Source organism: Trichosurus vulpecula, chromosome 2, assembly GCF_011100635.1.
Source record: "Trichosurus vulpecula isolate mTriVul1 chromosome 2, mTriVul1.pri, whole genome shotgun sequence".
In the NCBI taxonomy this organism is placed as follows: Eukaryota; Metazoa; Chordata; class Mammalia; order Diprotodontia; family Phalangeridae; genus Trichosurus; species Trichosurus vulpecula.
In genome coordinates, this window is record NC_050574.1 from 218794494 (window position 1) to 218809851 (window position 15358).

Here is a 15358-nt window from a genome sequence, read left to right on the forward strand (position 1 = left end):
AATGTATTTAAACATTCATTGCATCTCTCATTCAGTATATAAGTTAATAAAATATTATCTTCTCCAAACATAATGTCTTTACAATCTAATTTTCAAAGAATTATATTCTACTCTTTATGAAGTATTCTAGTATCTCAAGGTATATACCATTTACTTTTGTGGCAGCTACTAAGTAATAAGACACTGCCCACCCCATTTCCTCTTTTTGGCAAAATACGACAAAATAATATTTTACTTTAGTCTGAAGTCCTTTAGCACCTTAGTCTGATGTCATTTGAAAAGCATATACAGACATATGACCTTGCATTCCATATCACTTACTATTAAAGATTAAAGTGTTGGACAAGGTCATCTCTGTTGTTGTGTTATTCAGTGAATTATATGTAATTTTGACATATATTAGTCTTTCTTTAACTACCCTGAAACAATTTATGGTACTGAAATCTTTTTACATCATTCTTATCAAAAGGCCTACCTAACCAGTTTCTAAATGAAGAGGCCTGATCAGACCAGGATAGTGGTTAGAGTAATGATCAGACTATCAAAATGAACAACTCTTAATAATTCAGTTAACAGAAATATCTCTGGAGCTCACCTTATTTTTAAAGGGTGGGAAACAGAATCCTCAAAGGGAGTAATTAAAGTGAGATTAGATGGTTTGAGGAAAACAGTTATCAGGGTCCACCAAAAGTTCTGATATTGTTTTTTAATGGATCAGGGTCATTACCTGAACTTTGTTACTGTTTTCTTACTGTGAAATTCTGTCTTTTTTGGGAGAATACAATAAATTGTATAGAAAAAATGGATTTGGTTTGAGAGATTTGCAAAGGCATGATGGATTTCTGTCCCTCTGGATTTTCTCTATCGGCAGAGATACTTAGAATTAAAATTATCTAATAAATCTGTCCCTGGAAAGCTTGTACCCGAAGAATTAAAATTATTTAATAAGATCTGTCCCTGGAAGGCTTGTACCCGAAATGCAAAACACAGAATTTTTCTTAATACAAATCAAGAACTAATAATTGCATTTTGGGAAGTTATAGACATTTCTAATATGGAAAACATCAAAGGTTTTTTAATATGCTGAAATACTCAAATGGATCTGTGATGTTTCCTTGACATAGCTATTTCTTCCAATGATAGAGTTCACAATCTAACCATGTCTTGCTAACTCTTGTCCTTGTCTTTTCATAAGTTTGACACAGGGGTCCCCTTCAACATCCCAGGGGCCTTCCTCACTTTCTCTTGAGGCTTTAAGGATACTAATGGAAAAGTTTTTCTCTAATTATGTAACCAGTCTATTTTTACCTTATACATTTATCTAATCACAACTTTATACTGCTTCACCTTTGTAATACATTAATTCCTTGTTAAATACTCATTAAAGTAACATGTGTTAAAAAAGATGACCCATTTTTCCAGGGAGAAGATTTGGATCACTGAAAAAAAAAACCAGTTCAACTTCTCAAAGGCAATCCAATTGTTTCTCATCCTCTTATTCCAACCTCAGATTGCCTCCGTTCATTTTCAGTGTCTGGCCAAGGTTATATATAATCTATATAAATTATATAGATTGATTCAATTGAATATCATAGTTGGGACAAAAGACATTCTCTGTCTAACCACTTCAAAAAATCCTGTGTGCAAATGTATGTACATGTGTGTATGTATATAAACAAATAAAAATGTTTATTAATATTTTTAAAGCAAACAAGTGATTATAAACTTCAATTAGGAGGTTCTCTGTTCTCGGGCTTGATATCATTTGCAAATAGGACCATCTGGAGGACCTTCCTCCTTAAATAAGAATGTTAGAGATATACTTTGATAAGCATATATAGACATATACCATTATTTTCTGTATCATTTAATATTAAAGATCAGAGGGTTGAATAAGGTTATCTTTGTTGTATCACTTAATAAATCATATATGATTTTGACATTCATGAGAGATGTACTGCTGGAAGAAACTCTTTAAGGCAGTATTTTACTCTACAGAACCAATTTTTTTTTCACACTCAACTAATAATAAGCAATTTTTTACCCAACTAACAATAAGCACTGTGGCAGCCTGTAATCTCTGTATCTTTCAGTCAACTGCATGATGATAAAGATATAACCTACTGATATCACCTGTGAAAGTCTTACTACCTACTTCTAATAAAGGGTGATCAAATATGTCTCCAAAACATATGTAGATTATTCTAATTAATAAAATTAGATAGGAATTTAAGAATATGAGCTGGTAATTGCTCCTTTGGACACCATTTTCTAAGATTTCTTTTCCCAGACCTTTGCTGTCTTCTTCTTCAAGTAACTTGTGAATCAATTCACTGACTTCATCTGTGTAAACTTTTCTAGTCTAGTTGCTTTTCTCATCTTCGGTGCTATTTTCGCTTCTTTTATAAGCACATTCAGGACTGTAGTTCAAAGGTTATAAAATGTTATAAAAGTTACAAAATGCAACTCTTTTTTGTATTTCCTGTTTGACAGTCTTCTAGTTTTATCCTTAATTGCTCTCAGGAAAACTTTTTTTTTTTGGTAAACTGGTTTTTACGTTTAGTCTTTCACTATCCTTCTTAATAGGATTTTAGAAATGAGTTTATATTCTAAAACAGTCTTATCTTTGGCTGTCAAATTTCTCTTTGGCAAGTAAGTCAAACATTTTCTCACTAAGATGCATTTCAAGCTCCATTTGTTTCTAGTCACTTGAATAGGAAAGAAAGCTTAATAGCTCACATTTCTATTTTACCGATATGGAAACTAGACACCAAGACTATATGATTCATTATTTTATGTTAGAGATGGAAGAAAGAATTTTGCCAATCACCTAGATTAAATAGCCTTATTGTGCAGCTGGGGAAACTGAGGCCTAATGGTGGGGAAAGAAATGGTTTATTCAATGTCATACGGGTTATTGGTAGCAGAGATAGGATTTGATGCCAGGTTAACCAATTTCAAGTCCAGCCCTCTTTCTCTTTGGTCATTTATTTATTGTAATAGCCTCCTGATTAGTTTCTTTGTATACAGTCCCCTCTCTAATCCATTTTCCACAAATGTGCAAAACTGATATTTCTAAATCACAGGTCTGACCACATCGCTACCTTGCTCAAGAACGGAAAGTTGCTCCCTTTTGTCTTTAGGATACAATAAAAATACCTATGCTTAGATCTGAAAGTCCTTCACAATCTTGCTCCAGCCAGCAGTTTCAGGCTTAATGCACCTTAGACTCCTCCCTTCACTCTATGTTCCAGTCAGACTAGTCTATTTGCTGTTCTCCACATAGGATACTCCATCTCTCATCTTGGTGTCTCTGCACACCTCATCCACCATGTTCTCCTCATCTCCGTCTCAAGGAAATCCTGGCTTCTTTCAAGGCAGACTTCCTATGAGGTGAACCTGTTTTCCCCCAACTTCTAATACCCTGCCTCCAACAATTACTTTGTATTTACTTTGCATGAATTTACATTTAATTTTTTGTGTACATGTTTTTGTTCCCAATGGAATATAAACTCCTTGAGAGCAGAGATGGCTTCATTTTTTTTCTTTTATCCATAGTGCCCAGCACAATGCCTTGTACCAACAGGAACTTAATAAATGCTTACTGAATCAATATCAGTTAAACAATTGTATGAAATCATTCTAATTGGTGTTAATACATCTTCTTCCATCCATTTCTCCCTTTTAATTGTCAACAATTTGTTCAAATAAATCCGTAGGAATTATTTTAATTACACAACATATTTTTTCTCACTGTTATTCTTCAAATTTTTTTTATTAATTTTGATCTTTGCTCAAACAAGTCAGTGGTCTGACTATAATAGGCAGATAGTTGATTTAGGAATAATCCTCTATTGCCTATCTCCCTATCAGTGTATGTTACTTCCTCATTATAAACTCTTTGAAAGCAAAAGCACAGACTGCTTTGTAGTTTTAAATTCCAAACCCAGCATCACTTAAATTATTGTTGAATTAATGACACATCAATAAGGGATCATTTCTTCTCTGAAAAGATACAATCAATGATAATGACTTTTAATGATATTGGCTGGTGCTCGCTCTGTTCCATGTCTTCAGATTATGTTCTCAAAGAGTGAGCCCATGATGCGCTGCTGTAAGGCTTCTATGCAGTCTACAAAAAAACTTTGGCTTCTCTTATTCCTTATGCCTGAACCAAGTTTTCTAATACAATTTTCATTATTCTAACTAGTCCCACTTTGGTATGAAGTCAACAGGTATCTGCTGATTAGGTTTTTCATTTAATTTTTCTACCTCTTCCTCCCATACATGTTGACTCATGAAATAAAATTATTTTCATGATGATCTTTTTGCAAATCAAATACTACAATAAAAAACTGTGCATGGCAAAACCAATTCTACCCATTTTTTTCTATGCTTCTTCAAAGAAACTGTGAGCCATCCTTCCATTTAGCTACAGCACCCTTCTGTCTTCTGTTTTCATTTGTAGTGCTGATGCCAAGATTCATATGATTTTCTCAAACAATACATGTACTCATTGGTTACTGGAAAAGGATCTTAGAGTACCAACTGCAAAAATGATCTTTCTAGGATGTTAAAAAATTTTGTGACCTTTTAGCATCCTCTGTCTCCTTTTTCACCACACTGCTGTCATCACTAGAGAATATAGGTGGTCCAAGACTAAGGTCCATTTTGCATTTTTCTTTGTTTCACAAGTTGTCATGGCCAAAGACTTCATCATCAAATGGACAGCCTACTAGTGATGACCCTCCAAAAACAAACACAGCATACTTGCTAATAGTACACTTGAATTCCTTCCTGCATGGTGGACCCTCCTAGAATTTACACTTTGCTAGTATAGGCCTTTGAGAATTCAGATTACTTCCCTATCCTGATAAAGTATTGGAGTAGGACTCTGTGGAGGCACTTAAAGTCTTTCGAAATTATTAATTAAGTTGTCAATATAAGTATTACATTTGCTCTTTTTAAAGCATATTCAGTGGTATATTAAGTAGTCAATAATTCCTTGAGAACATTAAGAAAAAGTTAAGAGGTGTGCTGTCATACCAATTAGTGCAGACATACTGGTCTCATCAAGCGTCATTGCAGTTTTATACCATTTGAGTGCTTCTTTAACTTTTCCTTGTAATATCATTTGATATCCAAGTTCTGTAGCAAATTCTGCATCCTGAGGAGTTAAACCAAATGCTCTCTCTACTAACATTTGGGTTTTCTGAAGGATAAGTTGATTCCGTCCGCACTAAAATAAACAAAACAAGAGCTAGTAATAGAAGACCAATATCATGCCTCACAAAACAATAATACTGTATTTTTTACATCTATCTCTCACAAAAATGTTGTAAGGAAAAAATAAGGAATCTAGCCAAGTTGTAATCATTCAGCCACAAAATTCCCTAAGTATACATGTTCCGATGACGTAAGAAGACTAGATCGTGCCACAACTTATAGATTTACACGAGCACTACCCTTCAAAGTAACTACTATTTATTCCAAGGGGGCTGCCTCAAATTTATTACAGCATCTTCATGACCAAATTGGACAATGTTACTTACAGTAACAATATTGCTAGATTAAATGTACAGCCTCCCAAGTCATTAAAAAAGAAATTTCTGTAAAGTAGTGCTTCTAAAACTAAACAAAGGTTCAAAAACAATCATTTAAAATTAGCAACATTTCCAAAAAATAAACTAGGCTGTGGTTAAAGAAGAAACATTTTAAATTTGAATTAGTTGAGTATGCCCCAATTTGCTAAGTAAAAAGAAAATTTTGAAAAATAGAGCAAATATATATGTGTGTGTATGTATATGTAAAAATATACTCATTCGTACACAAACTTTTCCAAACATGAAACTTATAGTAGAGACATACACAAACAAACCCAAAGAGGGTATTTAAGAATCATTTCTCCTATAAAAATTTTTTAGCTGAAACTGTAGCTATTCTTCAAGGCTCAACACAAATGCTGCTTCCTTCACAGAACCTTTTGTGGGCTAGTCAACCAAATTTCATTTTTTCCTTCTGGAATGTTCATAAAACTTTAAATCACTCATGCATTTTTACAGTCAGGTATTTATTCAGATATCATTTTTCCCTATCATAGTGTGCTCTTTGAGAGCAAGGACTACACTTCATTCATCTTCGTATTTTTCCTTCCTGCCCCACAGTTCTCCTAGCAGAATGATAGGACACAGCAGGCATTCAATAAACGTTTTTAATTGAACAAAAAGGATACTTTTTCCTTAAGAGGAAAGAATGTCAATAAGGTTGTCCTTACAAATTAAAAGTGTTAAATTATTGCTACATAGTAGTTATTATCCTATTTTTTAAATCTTAGTGAAAAAGAAAAATTTGTGCATCTTGCTTCAGAACATAAGGAAGTCTAAATTCTTACAGTTCTGCTGAAAGCTAAAGCCATGTTGTAAAAAAGTTGAGCGTTCTGTGGTTCCACTGCATCTAACATGCTAATCAAATCCCCCAGCTTGTTGGTAGCCTAGAACAAAAATATAAAGTCAAATTTTAAAACATATGCCAAAAAGTTTGTATATATGTATAAAGTATATACATACTTATTAAATATACAAACATTTCCACATCATATTGTTTGATGTATATATGTACACTAGCTACATTTAAAATCACTGCAATCAGTATCTCTTAAATATGAGAGTCTCATTCTCACTTTTGATGAGGTTTCAATAGAAACAGAACAGAGACAAGTTGTTATCCTTTGTTCTTTTATATTCAATATTTTAGACTACTGTAGAAGTGTACAAAATAACTGCTTCTTGTAGTTAAATAAAAGTTTTAGGATCTAAGTTCACCCTCTGTAGGCTCCCTGAAAACACCCTTAATAGCAGACAGGAAAATAAGGATCACACGCATATCATCTTGTTTACCACATGATTCTGGTCTCTGCTAGAGCTCTAAAACATGAAAGCATTTCTTTTCATTTCATGTGGAGATAACAAACATTCATTATAACAAACAGATGTTAAGTTTTTGTAAGTTTGTGGACAGTGGTTTAATCCGTGAAAACAGTCTGGTTCTAGTAGACTTTATTGATTGAGTTCTCCAGAATATTTTGAGGACATTTCTTCAAAATAGGCTTTGTTTTATCAATATGTGAAAAACAGAGAAATTTTGATATATAATTCTAGCCACCAGGTCATATATTGATAGAAACTTGGCAGGTGCCAAATTTTTAAAAGCCCGGAGTGATGTGATACTTAGTTTCTACTTTTCTTGCCTAATATACATTGACTATTATTATCATCTAAGATTAGTTCATAAAATACCTATAAGTCCTTAATTTATGGATTTGATAAAAAAATTTAAAAGAAAATCCTATAAATGATTTAAATTCAAGCTTCTTAATTAAGAGTCCTAACTCTTCTATCATTTCTGGTGACAATGGCCTTGTCATGAATTGCTATTTTAAAAATATTCAGCTTGCCAAGATACACACAAAAACTACAAAAATACAACTACAAAACACTGTCAACAGAAACAGGTGAAATATTAATTGTTTATGGATACTCCAAGCTAATATAACAAAAATGACATTACCTAAATTAGTTTACTTGTTCAGCGTCACAACAAAGTACCAAATGACTACCATATAGAACTAGAAAAAATAACATCAAAATTCATCTGGAAGAAGAAAAGGTCAAGAATATCAAGGAAAATATTAAAAAAAAGAGAAGGAAAGGAGCCAGGCAGTACCAGGTATCAAACTATATACTACAAAGCAGTAATCATCAAAATATTTTGGTACTGGTTAAAAAATAGAGATTGATGAGTGCAACAGATTAGGCTCACAACATATTGGAGCAAATTAACCTATTAACCCAGTGTCTGGATAACACCCAAGACCTCAGTTTCTGGGGGGGAGGGTTTGGTTTTTGACAAATATTGATAGAAAAACTGGACAGCAATCTGGCAGAAATTAAGCTTAGACTTTGCACCATATACCAAGATGGGATATAAATGGATATATGATGTAGATAACAAAGGGTCACATTATAAACAAAGTAAAGAAACAAGGAAGAAAATACCTTTTGTTTAGGGGAAGAGGTCATGACTAAAGGGATAGCATGGGCAACAGAAAATAAAATGGACAATTCTGATTACATACAATTTTTAAAGTTTTTGCAAAACAAATCCAATGCAATGACTAAATGAGAGCTAGAGCATCACATAAGAAAAAACAGAAAATGTTGATTATACAAAATTCAAAACTTTTTACACAAACAAATCTAATATAGTTAAAACTGGAAAGGAAACATTTAACTAGAAAAAAATATTTGCAACAAGTTTCTCTGATAAAGGTCTTTTTTTCAATATATGTAAGGAACCTATTCAGATTTATGAGGATAAGAGCCATTCCCCAGGACATGAAGAGGCAGTTCTCAAGGGAAGGAGTCCAAGCTATCTATAAGCTACAGTAATTTTAAAAATCACCAATAATTACAGAAATGTAAATTAAAGAAACCCTGTAGTTCTACTTCATATCTATCAGACTGGAAAGGTTGATGAAAAATGAGAATGACAGCTGCTGGAGTGGCTATGAGGAAATGTGCATAGCAATGCACTGCTGGTGGAGCCATGAATTAGTTCAACAATTCTGGAAAGTAATTTGGAACTACAATTGTAAAGTTACTAAACTGTGAATATTCCTGTCCCAGTAATATCGCTACTAGGCCTATACTGAAAACAGATCTAAGAAAGAGGAAAAGGTCCTAAATGTACTTGGTGGCTCAGTGGCTAGAGTGCTGGATCTAGAGACAGGGAGACCTGAGTTCAAATTTGGCCGCAGACACTTAATATCTGTGTGATTCTGAGCAAATCACTTAACCTCTGTTTGCCTCAGTTTCCTCATCTATAAAACCAGGATAATAATAGCACCTATTCGCTAGGGTGAGGATTAAATGAAATAATTGTAAAGCGCTTACCACAGTGACTGGCACACAGTAAGCATGATATACATGTTAGCTATTGTTAACCATTATAAATGTGTAAAAATATTTATAGTAGTAATTTTCATAGTGACAAAGAGCTGGAAACCAATGGGCTGCCCATCATTTGAGGAATGGCTGGACAAATTACGGTACAACATATGAATATAATGGAGTACTACTATGCTATAAGAAATGTTGAAAGAGATGGTTTCAAAAAACCTGGGAAGACTTGTATGAACTGATGTAGAACGAAGTGAGTAGACCAGGAGAACAATTTATACTACTACAGCAATATTGTAAAAGTGAACAATTTTGAAAAATTAAGAAACTTGATCAGTGCTATAATCAACCATGACTCCAGAGAATCAATGATGAAGGAGGCTACTTATCTTCTAACAGAAAGGTGATAGACTAAATATGCAGAATCAGACATATGTTTTTAGACATGGCCAATACAGGGATTTGTTCTTTCTCTTTTTTTTCAGTTGAGGGAGAAAATGATGTCTAATTGTTGAAAAAAAACTATTTTAAAAACCTAGCAATATATAAATTCATTTATTTCCACAAACAAATCTGCATGATTGTGTTATTCATTTGATGTTTGTTAATACATTACTGGCTGAATCCATGCGCATTTTGTCTATCGAGGGCCTTTTGATACCATGACTGGATTTTTGCTGTTCCACAGCCTCCATTTAGAAGGGAAATACTTTGGTCTATTTGACAAATCCAATGATGTGTACCTGTTATCAGCCTGGGCTACTGCTTGGTGAAGTGATGTCTATCTATTCCAAAAGTATTCCTGTCCATTTTTAACCCTTTCACAATGTGCTCAAGAATGTCTCTTAGTCCTCTTCCTCCTTTTTTGGTAAAGAAGTGTTTATCTTTCTATAGCTGCCTTAGGGATACAAGCCCTGTGTTTCGTTAATATTATAAGAATTCTTGTTAAATTTATCATAGTTCATTTAAAAGTTAAAGAGATACATTAAGTCTCATATTGTGGAGCTATTAATTGCTTTAAATGTGTTCTTCCTTTCAGCTTGGATTTCAGAGTGCCAATAAGTTAGATTTTCTTTAGCCACAGCCTTCTCTTCAATATCTTCATCCTCAATGTGTCTTGGGTGGAGACTAATGTATTTGTAGGTATCACCTTTATTTAATGATTCAATATGAACTCCAGATTCAAGCAAAGAATCTATGTCATTTATTTGTGTGCATTGAGAATTTCATCCCAATGAATCCAAATGATATTTTTATATTATTGGAGAAAGATTCTATGAGATAATAGATCTGTTTAAAGAGTTTTTAGAGTTAGCTATATAGATTGATATCATTCACATAGATCTCTTATTATAAAACGATAATATACTTTGGTTATACTTCCTCTTTAATTTGGAAATCTATTTAGTTTTATTTAGGAAAAGCATTAACAGATTTAAAGCTAAGCAGAACCATAATGGGCTTAAACTGTCCCCATGGAAAACTGCACATTTTCTATGAATTATTCTTGACGTTACTGTACTCATTGCGTATTTTAAATAGAGAATGGTTTTCCAAAGGACATCACAAACTTGCATTTTCAATAAATGGGTCTATTTTTATGTTTGCAATATATAAATAAACTATGAAAAAATGAGGTAAAGGCTTTACAATAATCAGAAACGGCAGTATAAATGTTACAGCACTTTAAAAGAATCAATGAAGGTAGCATAATTATTATATAGCATTTTGAGGCTACTTTTTTCAATAATAATAACTGATAATAGGTCACACTTTACACCACTAATTTTTTGGCAAATTCTTTTTGTTACTTAGCCAGTACATTGTTTTTTTGTTTTTATAGATTATGTTATTGATGTGTACTGTGAAGGCTTTATATGAAGTGTATAAATAACTATCCTATATTTGAAGGGGTTGCTGGTTTTTAATGTTTTGGTGATTTGATAATAGATATTTCATGTCTTCTGTTGGATGATACATTTGAGATAAAGCTGACTGATATTTCTTATTGATGATGATGATAATGATGATGATGTGCCATCCAACTGGGTTTCATTACTGAAAGATTTGTATTAATATTAATTTGGCAGCTGCATGGAAGATATAAATTAGAGAGGGAAGAAACCAGAAGGAAATCATTTAGGAGGCTATTCAAAGTTCATTTAACACATAAGGTTAAATTGCATAGATTGCAATGAGAGGCATCAATGTTTAATGCCTTGGTATCTAGGAATATTAAGTACTTTAAGATACTTACCTCTTGTATATTTCCCTCCCTACACAAATAGTAAAGGGCTAGCATTCTCAGGGCTTCCACATTTTGATTATCTTGCTGAAGTAACCTGTAGGAAAATATTCCAATCATTATTTTTTTTAATTAATAATTTTTTTTTTAGTGTACAACACTCAGTTTCACAAGTTTTTGAGTTCCAAATTTTTCCCCCTCCCTTTCTTCCCCCTGCCCCTGCCCAAGATGGCATGTAATCTGATATAGGTTCTACATATACATCACCTTAAACTTATTTTCCCAATAATCAAGTTGTAAAGAAGAATTATAACCAATGAAATGAACCATGAGAAAGATGTAACAAAACCAAAAATAAAATAAAATGACAAACAATAAAAAGAGAGAGCAAACAGTTTGCTTCAACCTGCATTCAGATTACGTAATTCTTTCTCTGGATGTGTATAGCCTTTTCCATTATGAGTCTTTTGGAGCTGTCTTGGAACCTTGCATTGTTGAGAAGAGCCAAGTCTATCAAAGTTAGTCATCACAGAAGCAATGTGTCTGTGATTGTGTACAATGTTCTCCTGCTTCTGCTCTTTTCACTCATCATCAGATCATATAAGACTCTCCAAGTTCTTATGAAATCCATCTGCTCCTCATTTCTTATAGCACAACAGTATTCCATTACATTCATATACCACAATTTGTTTAGCCATTCTCCAACTGATGGACATCCCCTTGATTTCCAATTCTTTGCTACCACAAAAAGAGCTGCTATAAATATTTTTGTAGATATGGGTCCCTTTCCCACTTGTATGATCTCTTTGGGATACAGTCTTAGAAGTGGTATTGCTGGGTCAAAGGGTATGCACATTTTTACAGCCCTTTGGGCAGAGTTCCAAATTACTCTCCAGAATGGTGGATCAGTTCGTAGCTCCACCAACAGTGCAACAGTGTTCCAATTTTCCCACATCTTCTCCAGCATTTATCATTTTCCTATTTTGACATGTTAGCCAATCTGACAGGAGAGATGTGGTACCTGAGAGTTATTTTGATTTGCATTTCTCTAATCAATAATGATTTAGAGCATTTTTTCATATGACTACAGATAGCTTTAATTCCTTCCCTGAAAACTGCCTGTTCATATCTTTTGACCATTTATCAATTGGGGAATGACTTGCATTCTTAAAAATTTGACTCAGTTTCCTGTATATTTTAGAGATGAGGCCTCTGTCAGAGACACTGGTTGTAAAAATTCTTTCCCGATTTTCTGCTTCCCTCCTAATCTTTGCTGTATCAGCTTTGTTTGTACAAAACCTTTTCAATTTAACATAATCAAAATTATCCATTTTGCATTTTGTAATGCTCTCTATCTCTTGTTTAGTCATAAATTCTTCCCTTCTCCATAAGTCTGACAGGTAAACTATTCCCTTCTCTCCCAAATTCCTTATAGTATCAGCCTTTAAATCTAAGTCATGAACCCATTTTGACTTTATTTTGGTATATGGAGTAAGATATTGGTCTATGCTCAATTTCTGCCAAACTATTTTCCAGTTTTCCCAGCAATTTTTGTAAAATAGTGAGCTCTTATCCCACAAGCTGGATTCTTCGCATTTATCAAAGAGTAGATTACTATATTCATTGACTACTGCATCTTGTGTACCTAACATTTTCCACTGATCCACCACTCTATTTCTTAGACAGTATCAAGTAGTTTTGATGACTGCTGCTTTATAATACAGTTTAACATCTGGTATGGCTAGGCCTCCTTCCCTAGCATTTCTTTTCATGAATTCCCTTGATATTCTGGATCTTTTGTTCTTCCAGATGAATTTTGTTATTATTTTATCTACTTCTATAAAATAATTTTTTGGTAGTTTGTTTGATATGGCACTAAATAAGTAAATTAATTTAGATAAAATTGTCATTTTTATTATGTTAGCTTGACCTAACCACGAGCAACTGATGTTTTTCCATTTAATTAGATCTGACTTTATTTGCGTGAAAAGTGTTTTATAATTATGTTCATATAGGCCCTGGGTTTGGCTTGGCAGGTGGACTCCCAAATATTTTATATTGTCAATAGTATCCAATCATTATTAAAGTAAATGTGCTTTTCCTTTCCTTTAGGGCATGATCATATGGGTCTTTGGTTATACTGACCCAAATCCACAATTTTTAATTGGTAACATAACCAATTGAACTTTCAAAATGAAGTTAATTTACTAGTGTTAGAAAAAAAAGCATCAAGAGTCCTCTGTGTTCTTCTATTTCAAACCTATGGAAAACAAAGAGTGCACATAGATGTTTTTCCCCATTCCCCTTATACGTAAACAAAGTCAAAGATAATATTTAAGATTCTATCTTTACTTAACCTTTGTGCTGTCTCAACAGTCTGATACCAATCTTGCAGGGCTAACTGCAACTTCATTTTCTTTACAAAAGCAGGAAAAAAGTTGGGGAAGTTTACTGTTATCTGGTTCACAGTCTCCAGAGCTCCTGAATAATTCTGGCGTATTTCAAGGTACTGGGCCTAATGGGAGAAAAATGTCACAAGAAAATAGTGATCCCTATGAAGAGTCAGAACTATGTTAATCCAGAAAAGCTAAATATTCAATACATTTACTTGAAATTCCACAGAGTTTTTAAAATGCCATTGCAAGAGGTAAATAAAAACAGAAAACAAATTAATATGCATTCTAAGCACCTTTTCTAGAACTAAAAAATTTTGGGAGATTAGTAAATAGTATATAGATTTTGATAGGTTTTTTTCATCCTCTATTATAGGAAAAAAATGGGGGAACTATGACATGAATTTTAAAAGCAAAACAAAATAAGTCTAAAATATGGAATTAAAGCTTTGAAATTCAGATAAGAGAACTATTTTGCATGTATTCACTATATTTAGTTTGATATTGATGCCCACTTGGTGAGCTCAGTATCTTCCACAGGTTCATTGATAACTAGCAAATCTATGCAAACTTCTCTAATCACCCTCCTGAATTTGTACCACAATGACAAATATTCACTAAGCCTCTCCATCTGAATATCTGTTTCATCAGCATCTCAAACTGAACATGAACAAAAGAGAACTTTGTCTCTTCCCTCTTAAAAACTATCCTGCTCCTCCCCTCCAAATTTCCCTATTTCTGCTTAGAGCACAAAAAGCTGCATGTCATTGAGTATTCTCTCTCTGGCATATCCAATAAGTTTTCAAGTCTTAGTGACTCCACCTTTGTAAAATCTGTTCTCTTCCTCTCCATTCAGAAGACCACTATCCTAGTTCAATAAAATATTGCAAAAGGCCCTAATTAGTGTCTCTAATTCTAGTTTCTTCCTTCTCTAAATAACAACCTCCTAGCAGTTATCAAATTAATATTCCTAAAGTACAGGGCTATGTCAATCTGCTTCTCAAAAAATCTTAATGGGCTCCCTATTGCCTCTGGGTTAAAATACAAACTCCTCAGCCTGGCATTTAAAGCTCTCTCTACAATCTGGTTCATATCTACATTTCCAGATTTATTTCATGTTACTTCTTTCACACACAGTATATTTCAGGGAAGAAATGAAACAAAACAAATAAACCTAGTCTACTAGCTGTCCCTGAAACTTGCCTTTACACCTCTTTAAACACTGACCCTCAAATCTGAAATGTACTTTTGTCCTCATTTGTCTAGCCTTTTTGAAGGCTCAACTTATGTGCCACTTTCCATCAAAGCCTTGATTGACATTCCTTTAATTGTTAGTACTTTCTTCCTTCTCAAATCATTTCATCTACTTGTCTGTGTACATTCCATTATCTCCCAAGAAGAATGTAAGCTCCCAGAAAGCAGGGATTATTTCTTCTTTTTCTTTATTTCCAGAGTTTAGCACAGTGCCTTGGATATTACAGAAACACCTTCCTCCTTTCCTAGTCTCAACTCAGTCTTTTTTTACTCTCAAATCCCTTGCCCTCTTTTCCTACTGAGGCTCATGTATTATCAAATCCCAACCCTATATTACTCCCAACACCCACCTCTTCTACGTCTACTCACTTGAGGCTGAATAAAACTGGAAGAAGTCACATAATTGTGCAGACTATTAACTACAAATTTGTATTAACTAGCTTCAAATGGGCTCTCCTTGTAGCAAGACAATCATCTTTTCTCCTCCTTTACTTGTTCTCTTTTCTACA

General features: G+C 33.5%; 1 protein-coding gene across 1 annotated transcript in view; it reads right to left on the reverse strand.

The window, feature by feature from the left end:
• Window positions 1-15358, reverse strand: part of TTC21B (tetratricopeptide repeat domain 21B) — a 105415-nt gene that overhangs the window by 72468 nt on the left and 17589 nt on the right. The window contains exons 6-9 of the mRNA XM_036746749.1: window positions 13560-13717; window positions 11215-11299; window positions 6392-6490; window positions 5047-5239 (exon numbers count right to left, since the gene is read on the reverse strand). Coding sequence (XP_036602644.1) covers window positions 5047-5239; window positions 6392-6490; window positions 11215-11299; window positions 13560-13717 — 535 coding nt within the window. The remainder of the gene's footprint in view (window positions 1-5046; window positions 5240-6391; window positions 6491-11214; window positions 11300-13559; window positions 13718-15358) is intronic.